This window comes from Lissotriton helveticus, chromosome 3_2 (genome assembly GCF_964261635.1).
Source record: "Lissotriton helveticus chromosome 3_2, aLisHel1.1, whole genome shotgun sequence".
Lineage (NCBI taxonomy): Eukaryota > Metazoa > Chordata > Amphibia > Caudata > Salamandridae > Lissotriton > Lissotriton helveticus.
In genome coordinates this window covers 441,667,281-441,692,546 of record NC_136062.1, presented here as the reverse complement: position 1 = coordinate 441,692,546, position 25,266 = coordinate 441,667,281, and the positions used below count along the sequence as shown (strand labels likewise).

Sequence of the window (25,266 nt, the reverse complement as noted above, 5' to 3'; positions counted from 1 at the left end):
TTCCTGCTACGTTGCAGATCGCTAGAAGCATGGCAGGGAGAACCTACTCGCGACTTTTTGGATACTTCAGTCAATAGAAAAAAAATTAAAACATGTTTTAACCAACTATAAAACGTTTCCGCTAAACGAATAAAAACAAATATTCATAAGACTTTGGACAGCTTGAAGCCTCTGTCTAGAAGTTCTTCAGCCGCGTGGTGTTTACTTACATCTGTAATCTGTTATAAATATGGCCCCCTGGTAGATTCATGTCGCTCAAGTTCTTCCATGTAAGCTGCGGAAAGATCAGCATGTCCTAATTTTGGACTTCTTGTACTGTAGTCTGCGTTATAAAGTATAAAAAGAAAATGCCCCAAGCCGCGTCCAAAGTGAACTGCAAAGCCTAAAGTGGCGGAACACAGTAATCAACTAATCCTGTAATGCTGCTGGTGAAAACACAGTCTATTATGACAAATCGCGTGCACTCCCCTATCTAAGCTAGGGCAGGATCAGTAACAACAGCATTTGAGGAAGGGACAAGGCTAAGTGAAAACAAGATGAGCCTCTTTCAAATATGTCCATGTTTTCAAGTCTTCAAGCATCTGCAATGCAATAGGTCTCACATTTATTCGAGTTTGAGCTATTGGCATTGTAAATGACGAGGCCTTTTATTTATGTTTTGGTTTTTAAAACATAAATAAAATGCCAATCGCTTGAACTCTTGCAAATGCGAGACCTATTGCATTCCAAATGCTTGATGGCATCGCTGAGTTGCCCCCTTCTGTCTCCCGTGGCCCCTGAAGAGCTACCCATATTAAGAGTTAAATAAACAAGCTTGTGGTCACAACTGCGCTTGATAGACTGTCATGCAGCTAGAGAAACTCATTAAAAAAAGTAATCCTTACAGACTAAAGAAGAAATGCTGTGTAACAACCGAAGTAAAAGGGCCAGTCTTCATGGGAGGTTACAAATGAGGATAAGGTGGTATTAAGGAGGGACTAACAAGCCTAATAACGAATCAGCAGGCAGCATATACGAAGGACAATGACACCATCCAATGACAAATATGGGCGGGTCTTCATGTACATACTCCAATATGACATGGCTCGCGGCACATGCGCTGCCCAGGCTCAAACTAAAAAGAAAAGCAACGACTGTGAGCCGCAACTAGAAGATACCGGTGACTTCAGTTTTTCCCAGTCTTTGGGGCAGGCTTGGCATACAAATGAGCCCTGCTTTTTAGGGCTAGACTTAACAGTATTGCTGTCGAACAGAATCTGGCAACCTGGTAACCAAATACATAGAGTGGACTTAGAATCTTTTCCCCATTCGCTTTCTTCGACCAGCTTGTCTCAGACACGGACACAGGCCATGGTCAGTCATGTCTCTTCCTACATTGCTGCCTGCCTTGAATTGTTTTTCATGTCGAAATCGTTCTTCCTTTCTCTCTCTTTATTTTTTTATTTTACAACCGGTTTTATTTTGGTCCACAGCTTGCCCAGATAAGTCTTGTTCTCATTTCACACCTTGTACTTCGTCTTGCTGCTTTATTATGTTTGGGTGCACCCTCCTTTCTTGCCATTTCCGTCTTCTCTCTTTTGCGGTACCTCTACAGTTTGCAATGAGTCAATGTCTACTGGACTTCATTCCCCAGAGAACATAGGGCTAGTACAGCCCTCTTACAATCGAGAGCTGTAGTTTGGTTTAGGGTGACATCCATCTCAGTGCCACGCTCATGAAATATGCCCCACGAGAAAACAGAACATATTGCTGGGCTAAACGTTTATAACCTCCACAGTACCGAATGGTTCTGCACAGCTAGGGATACTGTTTGTTTAGAGTTCGGATACTGCCTTAGAGTCTATTGGCTCTTCAAGCCCACTTACTTGTTCATACTTGACTTCAGTATCTAGGCCAATTGTTGTACAGTGCTTTGCTTCCCTCCCGAGCTAGCACTCTAGATCTCACCATGTATTCCAAGTTCTAGAGTTCTCTCTTGCCCTGTTGGCAGTTGGAGCTCTGGTCAGACAGGGAGCTGATCTACTAATCTCTGTGCTGCAATAAAGCTTATATCAAGCTTACCTCTACATGTGGTCTCCAATCAATTTACATCATTTGGCGACTTGGTCTGGAGAAGCGTCTGACCACTGTTCCCTCCTGAATGCTGCAGCTTGAATCGGTTTCCAGAGAAGTAGAAGCGCATCAACTCCCTAAAGAACCCCGTAAGATCTACAGCGTGTACACGGAGTATCGCCTCCGTTTCTTCAGCGACAGCGACTTCCTGATGAAAATTTGCGGATTTTTAGGTTGATTTCCTACTTTCGGCACAGAGTATGACGTCGTCTCTTCTAACGTCTGAAACTACGTTTCCTAGCAACTAGTCACCGACAGCCACGTCATCAGCCTACGTCCTCGGACTTCAGCAGCATCACCAGAACCAGCTATCTTTGCCGGTGAGTCTCCTAGCGACGCTGTGTCACTGAGCGCTGAGCGCGTCTTCCTTTGCGCGCAGTCTCACGCTGTAATCAACGTGAAGCGTCTGACGTGTCACGTACACGCACGACGTTGTCAGCCATCTTGGTGCCGTTACCCTGGTTACACGGCAATAAATACAGGAACGTAGCACACTCGCCCAGCGCACATTAAACGGAAAATAAAAAGAGAACGTCATTTCGATTGCCAGAGTACACATAGCGCTTGCGTAGTAATGCACAATTCAGCCTGGAAACTCATCATTGCACAGATACTTGTTTTGACATCGTTGGATACGCCCGTAATAAACTAGTAAGCATCAACAATCTACCACAATTCATTTGTAATAACAGTAACTATTTAACGATATAACTTAATTTTGCCCTGCAGTGTGGTATACTTGTTTTGTGGATCAATTGATAACTCTCTAAAGAGATGGCCCAATCGATCAATGTTGCTCTTCCTCCTCAATTTCTGTCAGAACCAGGTAATCCTCACATACCTTGGGAGGATTGGATAGTCATGTTCCATAACTATATTGAAGCCCTAGATGGGGAAGACTATTCACCCAAGCGAAAGAAAGCACTGTTAATGACCACGTTGGGTAAAGAGGGGCAACGCTTGTTCAGATATCTTCCACAAGTTCTACCTGCAGGGTCTCAAGCTGATTTTGACGAGTTTAAAGAGGCGGTATCAAGATTAGAAACTCGCTTTGGTAAAGAGGAGAATCTCATATTGCAGAGATATAAGTTTTATAAGAACAAACAGTTAGCTGAAGAGAGTATTGACGAGTTTGTGGCAAGACTACGAGAGTTGTCGATTAAGTGTAACTTTGGCCAGATGGCAGATGAACTAATAAGAGATCAATTAGTTGTTCAAGCCAACAACAGAAAAGTGCAAGAACGTTTGTGGGCAGCTAAGAACCCGACATTGAAAGTCGCCATAGAATTGGCCAAAGTAGTAGAAGAGAGCGAAAAGTGTATGAGGGAACTACAAAAAAGTGGATTGGAATCCAAAGTGGCTGAAGTCTCTCACAAGAATTCTATTAGCGACAATAGCGATGATGAATCTGCTGCCATTGCAATCGTCAGGAAGAAAGGCTACATTCTTCAGAAAAAGAATGTGCCACAGACATCGTATATCAAGAACAACCAGAAAACATGTTCAAGATGTGGTAGCTTTTCTCATCCTTCAGATGGAAAATTTTGTTTTGCTAACAACAAAGAGTGCCTACGATGTGGCAAAACAGGACATTTTGCTAAAATGTGTAGGAATAAGAATAACTCAAAGGTTACAGTTGTTGATGAGTGTGATTCTCTGAGACGTGATGTTAACAAATTATTAGTCTTGAAGGACACAGTGTGCATGTGTGACAACCAGAGGAATAATCCTTTCAAAGATGATTTTGTTATTGACGGAGAAATTGTTACACTCATGGTCGATACCGGTTCAAAGTGGACCATAATTCCCACTTCTTTGATGGAAAAAGTATGGGGAAAAAGAACCCTCGAAACGTGTGATATTTTCCCGTCTGGCTACCAGGGTGAGAGAATTAACATGCTGGGTTTCTTTGAAGCGGAAATTGTTTTCAAAGGCAGATCGGCATATGGGAAGATATATATATCAGCAGATGGGCCAGCTATTCTAGGCCGTCATCAACAATACGATCTGCACATTGTAGTTGATCCCAGATCCAATAACCCTGTTTCAATTGTCGAGACCTCATCTGTGGAAGATATATTAGTCAGATTTAAAAATGTGTTTAGGGACCAGCTAGGTGAACTTATTGGATACTCTCATCGCATAATCCTTAAGGATGGCAGCTCACCTGTACAACACAAGGTAAGAAGAGTGCCCTTTGCCCTACGCAACGAAGTTAAGGCTACTCTTGAGGAGATGCTACAAGGAGGCATCATCGAGCCTATCGAGGCGTCTCCTTGGATTTCGCCTGTTGTGATCTCGCAGAAACCGGACAACAAGATCAGGTTCTGTGTAGATCTTCGTTCCCTTAATAAGTGCGTTGTGGCCGATGTATTTCCCCTCCCTAACATCGGCGAATTGGTGTCAACCCTTAGAGGAGCAAAGTTTTTTAGTAAGTTGGACCTTAAACACGCCTACCACCAAATATGTCTTGATGATAACTCAAAGCATTTAACCGCTTTTATTACCAGGGAAGGCACATTCCAATTCACCAGACTACCTTTTGGACTAGTCTCAGCTGCTAGTGTATTCCAGAGGCTTGTCTCTGAAGTTTTTAAGGGTCTTGATAAAGTACTGTTTTTTCAAGACGACATCTTGATTTATGGTAGTTCACTACAGGAACACAACAAAATCTTGCACGATGTGTTACTCAGGGTAGATGAGGCTGGATTGACCTTAAGAAAAGAGAAGTGTGCCTTCCTATTGAGAGAGATAGAATATTTAGGTTTTTGTTTGTCAGAAGAGGGCATTAAACCCAAAAAGAATCTAATTGAAGCTATTGAACTAGCGCCTTCCCCGGTTGATAAGGATCAACTTCGATCCTTTATGGGCTTGATTGAGTTCTACTCGAAATTTGTAAGGGATTTTTCTTCCAAGACAGCTTCCCTTAGATCTTTACTTAAAAAGGGTGTCAAGTTCAGTTGGACCACAGAACATGAGTCCTGTTTTCAGCTGATTAAAAAGGAACTCAAATCCGCAAATGTACTCACCCCTTTTGACACTACTCGGTCCTCCATCTTGATGGTGGACGCTAGTGCCATTGGTCTGGGCGCAGTTCTTTTACAGAGACATGGTGGTGTTGAAAAAACAATTGCATTCGCATCTAGACCCTTGTCCTCTTCCGAGTCAAACTACTCAGTGATAGAACGTGAGGCACTTGCCGCGGTCTGGGGTACGAGCTACTTCCGGACCTATTTGTGGGGCTATAAGTTTGTTTTACGTACCGACCACAAACCCCTTGTTAACGTTCTAGCCCCTGGTGGTGCTGGTAAGGGTTCTCCGAGGTTAGCGAGACTAGCCTCTCGTTTGCAAGACTTTCAGTGCGAGATAGAATTTATTCATGGGTGGAAAAACATCCAAGCTGATTGTCTATCAAGGCTACCCATGCCTTGCACTGATCGCAGTTCTAATGTCAAGTCGGATGACCTTGCAGTTGCTGTCATGGAAGATGTCTTGTCAGTAAGTGGTGGTACTTTTTCCCGTGATGAGTGGTCCAAGGGCATGGAGGAGGACCTGACTTTGAAGGCCGTTATCAGTCTCATATCAAGTGGTACTAGGAGGGAAAGCACTGTCAGTCCTTCCGTCAGACCCTTCCTGAAAATTTTGGATGAATTCTCCTTAGAGGGAAAGGATGTTCTAATGCGGGGTGATCGCTTTGTTCCCCCTAGTTCGTTAAGAAAGAGAATTCTGGAATTGGCCCACGAGGGTCATTTAGGTCAAAGTCTTACACAACGCCGTGTCAAACAGAACTTTTGGTGGCCCTCTATGGATAGTGAGGCTGTAGATTGCGTGTTAAAGTGTAGCTTCTGCAAGGAGGGTGAGAAGCGACTCAAGGTTCTAGGCTCCCAGTCCACTCACAAGATTCTCTTTGAGAATACGCCCTGGCATAGTGTCTGTATAGATTTTATAGGCCCCATGAACGAGCTTCCCAATGATCACCGCTTCGCAATTGTTCTTATTGACTGTTTTTCAAAGTGGTTGTGTGTACAGTTTGTAAAGGAGATTACCACCGATGCTACCATTAAGTTTTTGAGGAGCATATTTAACAATGAAGGGTACCCCTCTGTCCTCATTTCAGACAATGGTACTCAGCTCACCTCCTCAAAAATGGTTTCCTTTGTTAATGATTGTGGTATCAAACATCAGAAGACGAGTCTTTATAATCCACAAGGCAATGGACTCTGTGAGAGGGTGAATCGCCTTGTTAAGGGCGTGATTCAAATGTTTGTGGAGTCTGGCTGTTTCTCTGATGAGCGTGTCCAAGAACTGGTCTGGGCTTATCGCTCCACACCCCACAAGTCTGGTGAAAAGTCTCCCTTTGAGCTTATGCGTGGTCGCACACCAGTGAGTAAGTTGACCCCTTCTTGGCTGAATTCTAGTAGTGATGTTCCCTTTACCCATGACAATGCTTCCTTGCCCATCTCCGTGGGTGACTTAGTCAAGGTTAAGCCTGGTAGATTTACCAAGGGTCTTGGCAAATTTAGAGGTCCCTACAAAGTCAAGAAAGTTTTTCCCAACTTCATCTTACTGGCCAATGGTGAGAGTTGGAATTACCGGAGGGTAGCTCTCTACCAGAAATGTAAAGACTCCTCTTCTGATGACCTCACTCCTGCCAAAGGGGATGGTTGTAATGGTTATTTATTGTCCTCTGGTAATTCCTCATCTCTTATTCCCTTGTCAACCAGTCGGGGGGAGGTGGGTGGTGGTGATGCCTCCACTTCCTTGTGTACCCATCATAGTAGTTCTGTGATTGATTCCGGTTCTACTTCTCTTGCTTCTTCATCTGTACCTTGTACTCCTACTCTTTCTTCCTTTTCCCTACCTGATGTCCGATCAAGGAGCTCTCGCTCCCGCCACCCTCCTGTATATTTGAATGACTATGTTCATTAATGTTTCTTTCTTCTGTGTTCCTGTGTTTTCTTCCCTCGCAAGGAAGGGAGATATGTTGTACAGTGCTTTGCTTCCCTCCCGAGCTAGCACTCTAGATCTCACCATGTATTCCAAGTTCTAGAGTTCTCTCTTGCCCTGTTGGCAGTTGGAGCTCTGGTCAGACAGGGAGCTGATCTACTAATCTCTGTGCTGCAATAAAGCTTATATCAAGCTTACCTCTACATGTGGTCTTACCTCTACATGTGGTCTCCAATCAATTTACATCACCAATCTAGATTGATTGCTTTAGGGAACGATTTTGAGAGCCTTGAGAGCGAGAGAGTGAGAGAGAGAGCGAGCGTGCGTGTGTGTGGAGTGTTCCCAGGGTCAAAAATGAATGGCCTTGAATTTTCTATCTCCGGTTCTGGTAGAATGCTTTGCTAATCCTGGTCACCACACTGCATAAGACTTCAGCATGTTCCAAAATTGTTTTCAAGTGCAAAAACCACAATGTTACGTAAAACAAGAAAAGGTCTGCCCACATTATCAAGCGTGTAATCAAAAACAATGGTCCTAGACCTGAATCCAATTCTAGATTGCTCATGGTATCTAATCTAAACATTTATACAAAAAAATGCATCAACCCAATGTAGGAGCGGCCTCAATACCAAGGTCAAGGTACTCAATATCCCAAACAATTCAGTACCTTGACCACCTTGAACGATACTAGGGTGAGTCTGCGACACCGCCAGATTTTATCTGTTTACCATTAGGAATGCCCCTTATGCACGACCCTTATATCTTACCTTTATACCTAGGAGTTTTACACCCATCTAGTATTGAGGCTGCTCCTTCGTCCTGAAGAAGACCCGCAGGCTGAGTCTACCACTAACCCACAAACATTAAGTCGGGTCGAAACATCGACGCCCCCTTTTGTACCCCCTTGGACCACAAAAAAGACCTACTGTGCAAACGTGCAATAATAAATTGGAAATTAATATTTTATGCACTAGGTTGTGAATACTGTATGTGGCTAAGCCAACAGTGTCTGGAATCAATGAACCAGCATTTTGTTTTCTCCTTTTAAATAATGTCACACATTTTTTGCCCCTTTCTCACTCACTCGCCTTAATTCCCGAGCACTACCTCCTTGCACGTCCCCTTGAGCATCCTCTATTCTGTACCTGAATGTTATGAATTACCTTTGAATTACAAAAGGAATATATCTTTGGTAGAATTAAAAAATGTGTTAATTCTCCAGCTTGTTACATTGGGTTGATGCATTTTTTGTATAAATGTTTAGATTAGATATCATGAGCAAGTGAATGAAAGCTCACATTGAGTAACTAATGATTGTAAGTCTGATTAACTCTAGAATTGGATTCAGGTCCAGGACCATTGTTTTTGATAACGTACTGTACCCAGGTCCAGGACCATTTTGGGTCATCCCATTGTTAATCTTGGTCACATTATCAAGCAGTCCCTCCCATTTACCCCAATGCGAAATATCCATTTGTTCATCCGAGCCTTCCACCTAGTTGTCCAGTTGTAGCTGAGTTAATTATTTGTAAAGTGGTGTTGGTATTTTTTGGGTGACGTGCTCTGATGCCCTTTGGGGCATTCTCTGCTAGCATTTATTTAATTAGCAACATAATCTGTCTCCGAAGTAAGGCCATAAAGGATACATAATATTTACATCTTAAATATGCTACCAGTTCTCTCCCTCAATATGTATGATGCAAAATGTGCTGTCACAGAACAGGTACGGTCACACTTGCTGCCAAAATTTACTTTCCCTTCATGTGCAAAGTGTCTGATCTAATTGGAGTTCCGATGCTGAAATACACAGTTTATTTTTGTGCTTGCTTAAGGTTATCCCGTGCTGACATTTTTGGCAGTAAACTTACATATGTCTACAGAAGTAGTTCAGTAATTCTAATTTCTAGAATATAAAGTACGCTCGGTTTCCTCTGATCATCCAGATTGTTGTTTGGGACTCTGTAAGTTTTAGAAAGACTGTTCTAAAGTCACAAAGTACTGTGCCTAGGACTGCGGGACAGGGTTTTGAATTTACAGCTAGATTCAAGTCTAGCCTTGGAAGGGAACAGACATAAATAGGCTGTGTCTGTCCTACATCTGCTAAAGCTTCAATTAAGTCAACGTGTAAATGATTGGACTATAAAAAAAAATGTTTGTTTACTCTAAAAAAATTATTTGCGAGCACTTATATGATGTGTGCGCTCCATACTTCAAGGCCCCTTCCCCGATGTACTGAGCAGCTGAGTGCGTGCAGTTTGGTCCTCTAGGGGCCTGCACACCTCCTTATTCAGTGGAATCCTTCTACATGTCCAGCGTTCATTCTGAAGAGGACATACCTGCTTACATTCTGTGGGGTAATTACGCGATTTATAACACATACTCTGTTATTTGGTTTAACGTTCATTTTAGTTTACTCTTCAGTTGTCAAGTGACTCCACGTCTTTCATGGCACCTGCAAACCCTCCTGATTTTTGGAGCCAACAGAATTGCTCACGCTGGCATTTTTAAGTCCATACTAATTCCGCTGCATAGGGCACTACTAGTCCCAAAATGCAAAGCGGCGTTGGCTTAAAAAAAATTGTGCACGTGCTGGAAGTATCGCGTGATCAGTTGATCGCAACATATCTGCAAAGTTAGTGATTGTGCGTTGTGCACATGTGCATTTATTTCAAATATCCGATTGTTTCAAAATAGGACAAATTAGAAATTAATCCGTCATCGCACACTTTGACAAAGCCATAGTTTTCTTGCACTTTATTCGCCCTCCACAGTTTGTAGGGTTGACCCCTGTAAATATTATACATGAAGCTTTGAAAATCAAGCAAAGCTGTGTATAATAGTGTTATCTTCAGCTGTTTAAATTGTAACTGAAATGTGCCACCTTCCTCTTTGCGCAAGGATACTGGTGTTGTTTGCACCAAATTCATGTCCAGATGTAAATGTATGCTGAAAACATCTACAAGTGTCTTTCTTAACTTGACACAAGCTTTGCGACCTTGTCTTTTGTGTGGGGTTTTATATAGCGCAGACTAGACCCAGAGGTATCCAAGGCACCAGTTGGGTTACAGACGAAAACATTCATTTTTGTTCCGCATGGTGAGATTAAGTGATTTGCCCAAAATCACAGAATGTTGAGCACCCTGCCGAGACTCGAACCCGGTTCCTCAGCTCTGAGTTCGACCGCACTAGCCGTTAGGCCATATTCCTTATCCTGGTTAATTCAGTATTGATTGAGTATGTGTAGCAGCAGTACTATTAGTGGTAGTTGTTGATCTCCGATCGTATCACAGCTGGGTCTCTAGTGTTTACGCACCAATGCGATAGGGCTGGGTTCACAAATTAGCAGTTGCATTTAGAAGCTCATTTTGCATAATATTCCCTATGTCTGCATGTGCAAATAGCTTTTTTGTAGTATTTGCACGTGGGGAAGTCTTGCTCACTTAGCGGATGCAAACACTTGCATCATGCGCACAAAGCATAATTTTGTTTAGGGCACAACCTGGCGATGGTCCCCAAAGTGGTATTCACAGTCTAATCACGATTTGTGACTTTGTGCTTGAAACTATAACTTTTACGTTTTTCGCAAACAAAGTTAATTTGTTAGCTATAATGCCCGTTTAGGCCATACAAACAATCACATAGATAAAAAACTTTTTTATTAAAAACATTTAAAAAACTATTAAAGATACATTATATTGTAAATATCTCCATTATTGTCAATGTAAACTCCAAATGTGAAAAGCACACTTGAGAAAAGTGTGCAATTTGATTACCAGGTTTCATATATTCCTATTTGTTGGACACAAAACCATTTGAATGGTCGCTCCCCAGACTTTTTGCCTTTTGGTCCTCTTGTTGCTGCGTTCGTTTTTGTTGGCTTTACAACTATGCCTATTGCTACCCACTACTGTAGCTCTAAACCTATGTCTGACTTCTTCACTCCTTCAGCCGGCCATGTAGTTTTTAAACTATCATGTCGACTTGTCAGGACAAGCATTGGCATAGCCAATAGGTCTCGCCTTTGGGACCTTATAGTATTTAGCCATGCAACGGTTGATGCTGTTGCACGAACGATATTGTGCTGCATAACTAAATACTTATAAGGCCCCAAAGTCTAGACCTATTGGTTATCCCAATGCTTGTCCTATCCTTGTATCAGCAGCGAGCACTTTGGGGCATGAAGTTCAGATTTAATTGTTAAAACCAGACAACATGTTAAAAAAAATACAAAGCAAAACTCTGGACTGGGTGAGACATTTGAGCAAGGACCCACGGAACTGGAGAATTCTAAACTTGCTCGCCAATGAGCCAAAAAGTAACTCGAGTTAAAGGTCTGTGTGATGCTGCCTCATTACATCTCTCCTGCTGGTTAGTGGGAGGTAAAATGAAGAGAAGAAAGGTGAAATATATCTATTGGTGGCAACCCGTAGAAGGCTGCGGATTCAATAAAACTGTCAACAATCTCGTCTGTGCCAAAGGGGCTCAATTTGGGATCATCAGAATGTTTCACTGCAAATTGTATTTAGATGTGGGAATGAATTATGAATTTGATTTTGTCAAAAATGAAGGCTCAGAAGTGAGAAACAGGTGTTGCCAGAAGAAAAAAGCCCTTAACGACCTCTGAAACGGTGGTAACGTTAGGGGGAGACCTACCCTTATAACACTTTATTCAATTTTTCCCTACAAATGGAGCATTCCATTATGAAATTAAAACATAACGTGTGCAGTCAGTGCGGATAAAGAATCAGAAAGGAAAAAGAAAATGCATTAAGTGGTGGGGTACATAACAAGGTATATGCTATCGAATTTAGGCACCGTTTTACATTCAATACAAGTTTTCCCTCACCAGAGAGACAACCATGGACTACTAATAACTTATTCATTCGCATGTTATACACGCCCTCTAGATAGTGCTACAGAGCACGTGGTAAGAGAAAGGATGGATAGTGTTAGATTACAATTCTTTCCACATGTCAAACCATAAATGAAAAAGGAAACCTTACACTGGGCAAAAGCTCGTCAGCTATTTAATTTCCCCATACAAACACTCCCTACTAAAATAGGACTAGTGTAAACATCACAGGGTTCATAGTAGCTGCTAAGTACAGCTCAAGGCACCAAATCACAATGAATCGAATTTGGTGGCCGTGCCTTGGGGCAAAACCACAATCCAACGCATAGATCTGCAGGTGTGTTTGTTCCTTCACTGTGCCTCCACATGGCAGCCATCTAGACACCACTGTGGTCACACTGCCAGACACCACACAGACTTCACTATCTGGCTCGGCCTTGCTCAAGGCTTATCCGGCTTACTCGCGTCACTCGGAGGGATTTTTAAGAATCCGGAAGCCCTCGTTTGTAAGCAGCTTTCACAGGGCTCTCTAATATTTAGCCATTCTTTCGACAGAAGGAAAGGCGGTTTTACTTGGGATTTTTAACAGTTCCTCTGACCCTACAAGACGTGCCAGACAAGCCTGACCAGGGAAATGAAAATAAATTAAAGTCATTTTAAAGAGGCAGAACCAACTCTTTCTTCGGTGACAGCTAAAGTCCACTGCAACCAAATGTGAAGGTTTGCACTTAGGAAACAGAAAGTACAACGGGGTTGGGAGAAGGATATAGTTTTAGAGAAACAAAAGGGAAGGGTTGGAGGATTAAACTGGACTGTAACACAAGGAAGACATGGCAAGAGATAAAAAGGTGCTGGAACGATAAATGTCCCAAGTCGTAAAAACAGAAGGATGTTAAAGTCCACAGCTGAGCTACACAGTGCAGTCAACAATGGATGAAGGAGCGGCTACCTGGAGCACTACATGACACTACTGGCTACTGAACTAATTATGCTCACCACAAGAACAACTGGGGGTCTGTATAGGAGCTGGAAGCGCTCCAAAATAAGCTACAAACTCCTAAAAAGTAAGACCCATACAAAGAACATTGGAATCCAATGTTCTTTGTATGGGTCTTACCAACAATCTAAGTAGGTCCATTTGAAGGTTCGCCCTGTTACGCATTTAGGTAGTAAGACTTATATAGCTCTACCAGCACGAACGTACTTTTTAGAAGTTCGTAGCTTATTTTGGAGCGCTTCCAGCTCCTATACAGACCTTCAGTTGTTCTTGTGGTGAGCATTACTGGTATGGGGATATTACTCTGGGTGGTCTTTAAATTTTCCCTCAGACCCTTCTTTCCCGATGTTATTTATTATTACTGAACTAATTACCCACAAGGACCCATGCTCATCGCCACTTTTGTAAGTGAAGAAAGGTCCTTGTGGGTAATTAGTCCAGTAGCCAGTAGTGTATATTAAGTAGTTTATTCAGTTACAAGAAAGATGGTAAAGACCCCACCGGTACCAGCATCCTATTGCTAAGCCCCACTCATTCCAACTGACCACTCATCCAAACCATGCACCAGTGAACATTCTATTAGATCTCACTCACCCAGGCTGAGCAGCAAGGAACAAGGAGACACAGAATATCACACATCTCATACAGTGCAGTGAACCCTAAACACGCGTGCCGCGGCTTGCCAGCAGTGTACAAACTGCACCCCCCCTCCCCCAGGGGCTTCTGGGGCTGCTATACACCCTCCCACTGCATTACCAGCTCTGGAGTCGTATTTGAAAGAGGAACTAATTTAAATACAAGTAATCTCGTGTACCCGCCTGCTTTCCCTTGTGGTTTCGTCAGTGTTTGGAGTAAATATTTATTATGTAAAAATGTGGCACAATTTGCTTAAATATTAAAATGGTAACAGTAACGTTCAAACAATATATTATAATTTTCTGACGCTATGTGGCATTAGTAACAAAAAATAGGGGGGGGTGAATATAAAAAAAGTACAATGGCGTCACAGAAAGTTACATAACAGAACTAACACGCTCCCGGCTTTAATGCCAAAGGGTGCATTTTCGGGTCTACCACAGTGAATATTTGGTATACTTCTTAAAGAACATTCTACCTAGGGACACAGACAGAGGTTTACACTTCACATATACTGCTTTTTAAAAAACATTTTTTAGAGAGCTCAATTTTCTAAATAATTATTGACACAGTGTACAAGTTTTAAGGATCTCAGAGGAAAGCGTTATTAGAGAGCATGTCCTGCCTGCAACAGAAGCAGGACAAAGCAATTTGAGAAAATAGTGCTAAGAGACTGTGATTTTAACTGCCTGAGTAACAACACACGTAACAGGGGGTTACGAAATGCGACAAAGCGGTACTAAGGAGAGAGTACTAAGCCTTTTGACCAATGAGCAGCCACAACTTACAGTAGACAATGACACAAGCCAATGAAAAATGTGGAGGCGCTTTAAGTCCCTACCTCAATACAGCATTCCTTGCAGAGCAGTGTATGCGCTGCCCAGGCTCAACCGAAATGGGAAACATCATTTACCACGAAGGCATTACCACTACTAACGTTTACCACGTGACACTTACCACGCAGGGTGCCTTCCACGCAGGGTGCCTTCCACGACGTCTTTACCACGGGCTGGGGGGGAGACGTGGTATTCCTTCAAGTCGTTCTGCGTGGGCTTGGGGGGCAGAGGGGGGGGGGCTCGGGTGGGGGCTCGGAGGGGGGCTGGGGGGGGTCTCCCCCCCAAAAATAACAAGCAGGTTACTTAAAAAAAAAAAACGAACATAAATTTAAAAGAAAAAGGAAAGAGCCTCCCCCAAAGACGTGCCGTGTACGTCAAAAAAGCTGTCCTTTTTTTATTTTGGTATACGTGTTTTGACGCTTGTTTCAATGGAGGATGGAAGTAAGGGCTCGTAGAGAAAGACGTGCAGGTAAGACGTTTCTAGGCGTAGTAAAATCCTACGTTGTAAATACCAGCGTGGTAAAGCCACTTGCGATGTAAAATTCGCGTGGTAAAGCCATGCGTGGTATTTGAAATCGTGGTATAATCATATATTCAACCGAAATAGGAGAGCACCACTGATGACATGTAGAAGGGTAGAATGGTTTATCAGATGCCATTACAGAGGATACACACACAAAATGTATTTTTAACACATGGTTAAGCGTCGGTAACAAGCAGATCACATATGGCCTATGGCTCCAAGGTTTCTAACTGGTGATCCTTGCGGGCAGCCTGGGAAAAGAAACAGGAACATTTCTTAACCCGATGTTGTGTAGGCTCTTTTGTCCTCACTTCAAGGATGAATGCCACAACCTTCCCTGCAGCAATCTGAGTGTAGCCCAGCGAGACGCTACGGAGCTCCTTTTACTCTTAAGGAGAAAACTGAGGTGTCCTTGGTATGGTTATGAGAACTATACCTGCCCCCTCCACCTCTGACTCATACTCAAAAGTAGTCAGTCACATCTTTCTCCCAAAGCACTGGCTCTCAGTGTTCCTCCAGATTTTGAACCATGGTATGGTCACTGCTACAAAGTTGTCAAGAGAGTTCTCCCCCGTCAACCCATCACCCTATCCCCCCCCCCACCCCTCGACTCCCCTTTCAGCCTTTAGAGGGGTGGGGTGCTAATAACCTTCTGCCTCCCCTCTTGGCATGGGAGGGCGATGCACACATATAACGAGAGTACCTCTTTCTTTTACTGGTCGGACCACTAGCTTTTTTTCTTTTTACACTACGGTCACAAACTTTCTACAGTATGTTTTAGTGTTTTTCCACATTAAAATAAATAGATGTGTACGGGACAAGGACCTCTGCGTAAGTGAAAGCTGGTCCCTACTGCTCGCTATATACTACTAAAAATGCAGTTGTATCATTCTGTGGGACACAGAGTGCCTGTGAGAGAGTTTGAGCACAAGTCTCACTGCTGCACATTGTACCACCTGCAGTGTGGGTAGAAGATATTTGGGTTGTCCTAAGTAGAGACTATTACAGTATTCCAATCTAGACATGATGTGTGCATGGACCACTAAATTCCAAGCTTCAAAAGGCAGTAAGTCCAAAAATCTCTTCATAGATTTGATATAGGAAAAATAGGCGCCTGAGATCGTCAAAATTTGAGGTCGAAAGAAAAATCTCAATTTAACTTGACTCCTTAATTCCTGGCCATTGAGATTTGAAGGGGGTGTTGCTAGCTCTTCGGGCCACCTGTTTGCAGCAGAAAATAGAGTACTCTGCCAAATAAGTTTCGGTTTTATCTGCGTTACATTTTAACTGATGGTTATCCATCTAGGCAATGACCTAGGAAAGACACCGTTTAAAAGTCAATTTAGCACCGAAAGAACTCTTATCTAAGAATATCGAGAGAAAGAGAGATATCAGAGGAACCATATAGATATTAAACAAAGCCAGTCTCAAGGAGGAGCCCTGAGGAACCCTCTATCTGAGCATCCTATCTCCCAAACTGATGTGTCATAGCGTAATGCCCGTTTTCTGTTATGGAGGAAAGATTAAAACCATTGTAACTATTTCACAAATACCTAAGTCCTCTATGCCATTAAGCAATATGCATGTGACATGGTGTCTAATGCCGTCGCCATATGAAGCAAGATCAAGACTGTGTTTAAGCCCTTGTCTTACATTATTTTGATAGATTCTGAAACTTTCAGAAGGGCCGATTTCGTGCCATGTTAAGGTCTAAAGCCTGACTGGGAAGTATGAAGTAGGTTAAATCTTTTTAAGTATTCCACAAGTAGTACATTCACTTATTTTTCTAACGTTTTTACTAGGCCAGGAGTAATGAGATAGGTCTAAAATTGGTCAAGTTCCTCAGGTCAACCAAAACCTTCTTCAACAGAGGTTTTAACCTGCTTCCATGATTCAGGGACTTGCGCATGGGTCAGAGTAGAATAAAAAATGTACAAATATTATTAATAATACTAAGAGCGTTCCATAAAATTGCTGGTTGATGGGGGTCCAAAGAGGATCCATATGTAAAGCTCTTAAGACCAATTCAGCTTCCTGTAACATGATTAATTTAAAGTCAGCACACGTACTGTTGACTGGAGAAGAGTGATACAGGTAATATTTTGTCTTTAAACCTATCCTTACTACTGGTAAATGATACTTGGAGGTCTATATTGTGTTTTAAAAAGTCACCTATTTCATCACATAAAAATTCTTGTTATGGTAGAATTTCCAAATTACAGGCTCTGGAATAAAGAAACGAATTTTTGAAAAATCTCTGGTGGTTCATTTCTACCCTTCTCCATTTTGGTAGCAAAAAAAATCCTCTTGACTTTTTTTACGGACTTAAAACATTTCTTAATGGCAGATTTAAAGATGCCCCTACCCTCTGGAAGATATTAGATTCGCCATTTTCCTTTAAGACTTTTACAGGATGCCACAATGCAGAGAACTTTAGTTCAGGCATGACGGATCATAGGATAGGGGAACAAGCCCTGACAGTCCTCCTAAAGGTTGTCACAGTGTAGGTCTCTCGCTCTTGACAAATAACATTGCAGAAGACATTCATCACTGAAACTGAAAACCAACTCTGAAACGACTAGATGCACCATGGTCTTTCCTTGTACACAGTTGAAGAGACTCCAATACTTTGTTTCCACACCCAGTGAGAGTGGTTTCATTCATATATATTTGGTAAGCTGTACCCATGGTTTGTCGGTTACTCTGTCAATACGTGACTGTGTCAATTTGTACAGTTCCCAAACTTTGGTATACCATACCGTCTATGCACGTTTGTTCAATAAGCCACTGTTTATTCCCCAGATATGCATGTTAGAAAAGAGATCAGCTTTTTTCATTAGACAAATAGTCTGCCTTGCTCTGTTTGTGTTAGTAAGGTCCCCCATATTTACATTTAGTTGCCACTTATGTGTTGGTACTGAGTTCCACAGTTAGTTGTTACCATCTTATGCATAGGCACAGTGTTTGTTCCGTCATCCACAGTTAATTTCCCCAACTTTGTATTCAGCAGTTAACTTCCCTATGGATAACACAAGCTAACATGCTTGTGCTGGCACATGCATCAATGATTTTATCGCCAGAAAGCTAAAAGCATAGCAGAGAGCCAGGGACACCATGGAGAGAACTCAGCATGAACAAGACGCACCTGACTTCGCGCAGCCAAAAACAATTCCAGGGCAAATAGACAGGTCCTCAACTGCATGGCTGCTTCTCACCCCAGTGGCCTGTCACAGTAGCATGGAATAGGTTGATTTAATTGGATGAACCACAACTACTTATTTCCATTACTGCGTAACTATGCTAATGTACTGTAATTGCTAGAACATATTAGAATGCTGAACATTCGATTTCAACTATTCAACTTGTAGAAAGGCGATTATATTCACCAGATAAGCAATTTTACTCAATTAACAAGTAAAATAAAACTCGGGAGTGAAACCATGAACTGCAGTCCTTTAAAATGCGTCAATGCACTTTCACTTTCCTGCCTTTACGCCAATATAGTTTTCGCCTATAGAGGCAGTTGAAAATAAGAACTTTAATATATATTTTATCATGGGGCTTATAGAAAACAGTTGAGAAGCCTTGTAAGCAACCCAGATGCGCATCAAAAATTGAATTGAAAGGGCTATGAAAGGAGTGGACTTAATTAAACATGTATGAGGTGGAGGAAACGGAGTAGAATACAGCCATTCAAACACAAGCTAAAAGAAACAATCTTTAATCAGTAAAAGCATATTATTACAGACAGAAACCGCACAGCCTGATGGTCAAGAGAGCCTATTAATGTGGGTACTCTCCTAGGCAGGGCCGGTCCTAGAACTTCTGGGGCCCTGGGCGAAAGGAAAGTTGTGAGGCCCCTCTAATTTGCATGTAGAATCCAGCTGCAGCCAAGATCTCGCGGGGGTTCGCGCGCGCGGGGGGGGGGGGGGGGGGGGGGGGAGTAGTTTAAAAATAAAATAAACTTACCTTCCCAGGTCTTGCGTCATCTCTGCTCCTGACCTGCTTTCCTTCTTTCCTGCCTCTAGCAGGAACAGGAAGCAGGCAGCCTCCCTTCCCTAAGCCAATCACAATACTGCAATGTCAGCCGACCAGCCAGGCGCCTATGGGGAGGCCATTTTCTCCATGTAGGGTGCACTGGTGCCTACATGGAGAAAGGCCAGCATGTGCATGACTGGAGGGCAGACCAAACAGTCAGGGCCCTTAGCAGTGGGCAAGGCACTCCTCCCCTGTCCTAAAGCAGACCCGCCCGCCCCCAACCAAACACTTCTGCTTTCTCGCAGTGCGCGTAGCAGAAACATAAAATGGTAGTTTTTGCATTTTGTGTTTCTGCTTTTCGCACTGCGAGAAAGCAGTGGGGCAACGCTCCTCCGCCCTAGTGGAGGAGCTTTGAAAGTTACATTGCGGGACTATTGATCTTATTTGTCATCCCTGAAGAGACCTAACGTCGATATCAGTAACAACATGGGCAAAAAGATAAATATACAAATTAAATAAGTCCATATATTTTAAATCTGTATTAAATGGATTAAATTTGTCACATTGGATGGAAAAGCTAGGTGCAGGTCTCACAAAGATGTATATTATTTACTCCTCGTTAACCTATTGTTTCGAGATAACTCCATGATACAATTTCCAGTTCTGCCTCATAAAGGGGGGAGATACTGTGAGGTAATGAGGGGCGGGATCATTCAAAAAATAAAATGACACAAGAGAAAACCTCTCGCACCATGGATATAATTGCAAATTTCAAAAGGCCCCCTTATCTTTCCGTGCCATTATTGTGCTACCTTAGGATGACATTAATACTTCGTAATTTGTTTTAACATAAACCCTCTCATCAGTATCCCACAGGCACATGCTAAGAGACATAGGACAATCTTTTTTGTGTGTAGGCTCTTTACTCACCAGAATTATGTTAAGTTTAAAACACAACACATATAGTAACCATTACATTGCATGACACTACAACACATGTCATTACAACGCATGTCATTACAATGCATACCATTACAACGCATACCATTACAACGCATAGTACCCTTACACTATCCAACACTTCCCCTACTGTTTCAGCCCCTGGAGTTAGAATAGTAATTTTTACCCCTACACTACCCAACACTTACCCTACTGTTGCACTACCTGGAGTTAGAATAGTAATTTTTACCCCTATACTATCCAATACTTACCATAAATGCAATGTAGTGGTATGTGTTGTAATGGTATGCGTTGTAAAGGTAGTATGCGATGTAATGGAATGCATTGTAAATGTAGTTTCTTAAAATGCGATGTCGTGTCATGCGATGTAATGGAATGCATTGTAAAGGATGTTGTGATGTGAAAAATGTGTTGTAAAGGCATGCGTTGTAAAAGTATGCTTTGTAACTTCATACAACCCATGGTATAGGCCCAGATTCATCAAAGGAAAATCTGGTCGCAAAGGGGCAGATTCCCAGAATCTGCCCCTTTGCGACCGGTATGTTTGCATTTGGGATGCATCATCCCAAATGCAAAAATCGCAAATTGAGAATTCGCTAAATTGCGATTACTTGCATTTAAGGAATCTCAAATTGAGATTCCTTAAATGCAATGCATTAAATTTAAAAAAATAGCGATTTCGCTAATAGGGCACGCAAATTACGATGAAGTACAACTTCATGGTAATTTGCAAAAACTTTGAAAAATGCACTAAAGTGCATTTTTCAAAGTTTCATGTTGCGCACACACATGCCCTAGGGGCATGCGTGTGCGCAACATATGTGCACAGATTAATTTCAGGGGTGCAACAGGGTGTCCTTTGGACACCCCTGCACCCTTGAAATCGCATTCTCATTTTGCGATTCGCTAATTGCGATTCACAAATTGAGAATGTCTTCTCATTCATTCCTATGGGCCTTTAGGCCCATAGGAATGAATGGGGAGGTATTCCTTAATTGCGATTCGCAATTTGCGAGTTGCAATTAAGGAATTTTAAGAAATCGCTATTTTTTTAGTGATATCTTCATGCATTGCATTTTGCTATTCCTTAATAGCGAATCGTTATTTTTCGCTATTAAGGAATAGCAAAATGGGTTCTTGATGCATCTGGGGGTATGTCACCTAAATGCAGTTCAGTGGAAAATATATAGGGTTTGCTCCAAGTAGGAGTGCACTGCAGTCCTGGCTCTACTGATTTAACCAACTGTTTGATTCTGGGCAAATAATTTTGGCACTGTGCCCCGTCCACTGATTTGACAGCAGGGCAGCACTTTGAAACAGCTTTCATGTGAGAAATAGACATTAAAAGATGACTCCCCGGAGAAGTAGAGGTGGGAGAAGATGTGTTACGTCAGGGCTGCTGATTTTTGACGGTGTCTCATCCTGTGATTCTCGCAAGTCACTTAATCACACTGTGCCTAAAAAAAGGAATATGTCCATGTTCTGTAACTGGTGCTCGCGTAAAGCACTCCAATACCTTTGGGTCAAGTTTGCGCTATATAAAAAGAGCAGAAGAAAACGGGTTTCATTTACACATTGAAAGCTATTTGCATTTAAATTACGGAAGGTGCTCCTGATCCTTAATGGTGCATGCCCCCCTCGTGTGCTACAACGCCTTCTTTTCAGCCACTGACAAGCATCTCTTTCGCAGCTCATCAGCATCTGAAAGAGTGAGAGTTGCTTGTCTTTATAAATGTTAAAACTGTCAGGCCCCAAAATGCGTGCTAATTGTCACTGGCGTGGGAAGTGGACAGCATCCTTAATCACAGGTCAAACCAAAATTCAGAAGGGCCTCGCGCGACACGTGGGGCTGCAAGGCCCAGGGGGGGAAGGGGCCCCCTCCCTGGGGGTTAACAGCCATTGCCACGGGCTGCAAGGCACAGGGGAGGGGGGCCTCTTCCGCTATTCCTACACAAGCCTGTGAAGCCCAGAGGAGAGGCAGCCCTTCCCTGGGACACGCAGTGCTCACCACAGGCGCGAAGCCTAAGATGTGGTGAGTTAACACTTTTGCGAGGCCCCCTGTTGATGGGCTGAGCTCGGGGCCCTGGGCAGCCGCCCATGCTGCCCATGCCTAGCGCCGGCCCTGCTCCTAGGATAACGACTGCACTGCTGGTGAGAAATGCAAGTACTCTTCATTTAATTTGAAAGAACTGCAGATACGGATTACCTGCACATACCGTTCGTTATATCCACACGCAAGATGTGGTATACATCCTTGTGCAGACCTCGAAAAATCCATTCGCAATAGCGAGTGAGATTTTATCAGGTCGAGCAATTTTTAGCATTTACTCGACCGTGCTGGCGAGTTAACTTGAGCTAAAATGTACCGGTGTCTGTTCATACAAAAAGGGAATGAGCAATTCTTTATGCCTTTAAATGTTGTTTTTGTCTTGACACATTTGCAATCTAGTCAAGGACAAGGGTCAAATGTCAGTTTGGATTTACGAATTGTTGCTCATCTGTTCCTAGGATATGGTGTTTTATTTTCTTTCTTATATCATAATATAGTACGTGCTTTTTGTCAAATGATTTATTTGGCAATAATTGTGAAACAAATGGCTGCACAACGTAAGGGTTTTTTTCAGACAACATTTAAACTGCTTGTAAATGAATAGTACCAATATTTTAAAATATATCAGGAATTATGAAATATTTTTTTGTAATTCAGAAGAGTGAGGTAAACAAAGATTTTCATAGGAGCAACACAAATCAGCACAATTTACTAGGTGAAGTGCTAATGACAAATAATTGCATAAACTTAATTTACAGATGCTGTATGCTATATAGTTTTAAAACCACGTCAGTGGGAAACTCTGTGGCCACTTCAATGTAAGATTTGCTGATTGCAAATGACAGTGTGCAGCTACTTTATGCTTTAAATATGTATTTAATAAAAGCGACAGTTTTTTCATATGATTGGAGACACATTCACGCTCCCACGCTGATGACGAGGTTAATAAGCTGAAGGAAAATCGGCGGACATGTGTATCCTATATGTGGCTAGATTACATATGGAGCAAACGTTTAGTCTATTAAATCAAACAAAAAGGTTTTCTGTACAGCAGACATGCTGAACTCCCATATTTGAAGGTGCTCTCATATGTGGTCAAGAAGAAAAAAGACATTTTAAAGAATTAAGATACTTGACCAGGACTACATAATTTTAAACCAGTTTATGGGTAAAGAGCATTATAATTGGACCGACTAGATTATTTAAGTCACTAGACCTCCAGTAATAGTAACATTTTTAGGATTTTTCGAAGCCTGTTGTCCAACATCTTGGTGGTTTGAATACGGTCCCTGCGACTTCTTCTTTATGTTGCCGAAGACCCTTCTTTATGTTACCACCACCCTCCCCAACCCTATTTTGGGGACTCTCCCCAAATTCCTTCTCCCCCACTCGTAGCATCCACAGGCCTACGGTTACCGGTGGTTATCGTTCTTCCTGTGCAGGTGCGAAGTCCAACATTTATACTTCTGTCCCCGTGTGTACATATGTAGCAGACGTAGGTGCTGGTACGGTCACTCGCTGAGATTGCCTACTATTGGGTTGGAAAGGGCTTACTTCCACGAGTGTTGGCACAGTTAAGACAGTATGTTGCCTTGGCGCAGGTCCCATGGCACACCACTTCTTGCGATGCCCCATGCGGCACCGCTGTATACTACCCATTTATGATGCCAAAGTCCCCGGCCGCGTTTCGCTTAGTCACCTTTGGTTATACTAAATGATGAGCAGCCTGCAACTGCTGGTTTACTCCACGGTACAGCTCCCATTAGGATGGCATATACGGTATATGCCATCCTAACGGGATCTGTACCATGGAGTAAACCAGCAATTGCAGGCTGCTTCATCATGGGCTATAGGAGAAACCCAATGATTATTAGTGCAGCCCCTACAAAGCCCCCTTCCAACCCCCCAGCATTTGAGGTCAGCCTCCCAGGATTTGTCCCCTTATAGATTGTTCTGGTCCTCCCCAGAATACCACCCTCAGCATCTGTAAAATTGCACAGCAAACTCCGATTAACTACAATAAAATCCGCTTTTTGCATTAGCAAGGGTACAGCAATGGAATGCTTTGCACAGCTCCCAGATGTCAGTGCCAGTTACCCCCAGAGCATTGCACAAGGGTTGGGGGTGGTACAGTTGTCCCCGAGTGAACTCTATTTTTTCCAAGGCAAATGCGGCTCCCACGTGACTCACCTGCCCACCGCCCTAATCCCGGGCCCACTTGGATGCCGCCCCCGAGTCCCCAGACTCTCAGGGCGCTGAGAAGGGTGTAGGCGGCCCGGAGTCCCAGCCAGGCTACGGCCAGCAGGCCGAGCCAGCAGAGGAGGGACCCTGCCTCTGAATGGAACCACATCCCGTGCATGACAGCGGCTAGGAACCCAGGCTCGCACAGCGACCCGGAAGAGGTGACAGTAGGACGCACGGCGCATGCGCGCACACTGGGGGGGGCGGGCACAAGTGAAGTATGGCAGGTAAGGGACGGCGCGTGCGCGGACACGCACTGAGCATGCGTAACGACTGGCGGCAGTCAACGCAGGGTGCAACTCTAGCTGCCATCTTATAACTACCATTACTCGCCATGATTGAGATGAACATACAAACTTAAAAAGATAGTTAAAGTACATTCATTGTAATAAAACAATAACGCATCGCTTATAGTATTTAGAATCTCTACACGGTTTTTTATATTAGACATTTTATACATAATAAAAACCTGATGTAATTGCCAAATGTATGTATTCTGCACATATTAACATCTTGGTATTATCGCCTCATTTCCACGAGGAACAATGCATGTAATGTAACGTTTTTATAATAGTTGTTGTACGCAAGATAATGTTTTGCAGGACAGGCGCTCCATTTACCTCTCCTCATCCTCTTATGTGATCTATCACATTGGTCCGTTGACTACCTTTGTCCTTCTTTTATGTTTCTTGTCTTGCCTCTAAGGCAGTAAGGGGCGGGCCTGGAACTCTCGTGTTCTTCGCCCCACCCATCACGCCATTCACCCGCCTCCACCCGGCTTACTAGCGCTTCTGCTTGACGTCCAGTGCAGTTTAGGTGCTTCATGGATTCTACGTATTTCCCATGCTTCACTTCTATAGTTAGTTACTACAGCCAACAAGCATTTATAATGCAATAGGTCTCGCATTTACGAGAGTTTAAGCTGTTGTCATGACAATGCGTTTTATTTATGTTTTAAAAAACCAAAACATAAATAAAAGGCATTTCATTTACAATCAGGCCCGGCTCCAAGAATTTTTAATTGGGTGGGCCAAGGACGCATTTGGGTGGGCCACTGCGGGCTCGATTTGTCGCATATATATCTAGGCAGGCCTGCTTCAGGGCCCTCTACCTCTTCTTAGTCTTACAAGGCCC

The 25,266-nt window shown here is 42.9% G+C and overlaps 1 protein-coding gene across 1 annotated transcript in view; it reads right to left on the bottom strand.

The window, feature by feature from the left end:
- The window catches only part of HSD17B12 (hydroxysteroid 17-beta dehydrogenase 12), a 331,988-nt gene extending 307,665 nt beyond the window's left edge, over window positions 1-24,323 (bottom strand). Inside the window, exon 1 of the mRNA XM_078684345.1 lies at window positions 24,082-24,323. Within this exon, the coding sequence (XP_078540471.1) occupies window positions 24,082-24,250 (169 nt within the window). The 5' untranslated portion in view covers window positions 24,251-24,323. The remainder of the gene's footprint in view (window positions 1-24,081) is intronic.
- Between the last annotated feature and the right edge of the window lie 943 nt (window positions 24,324-25,266).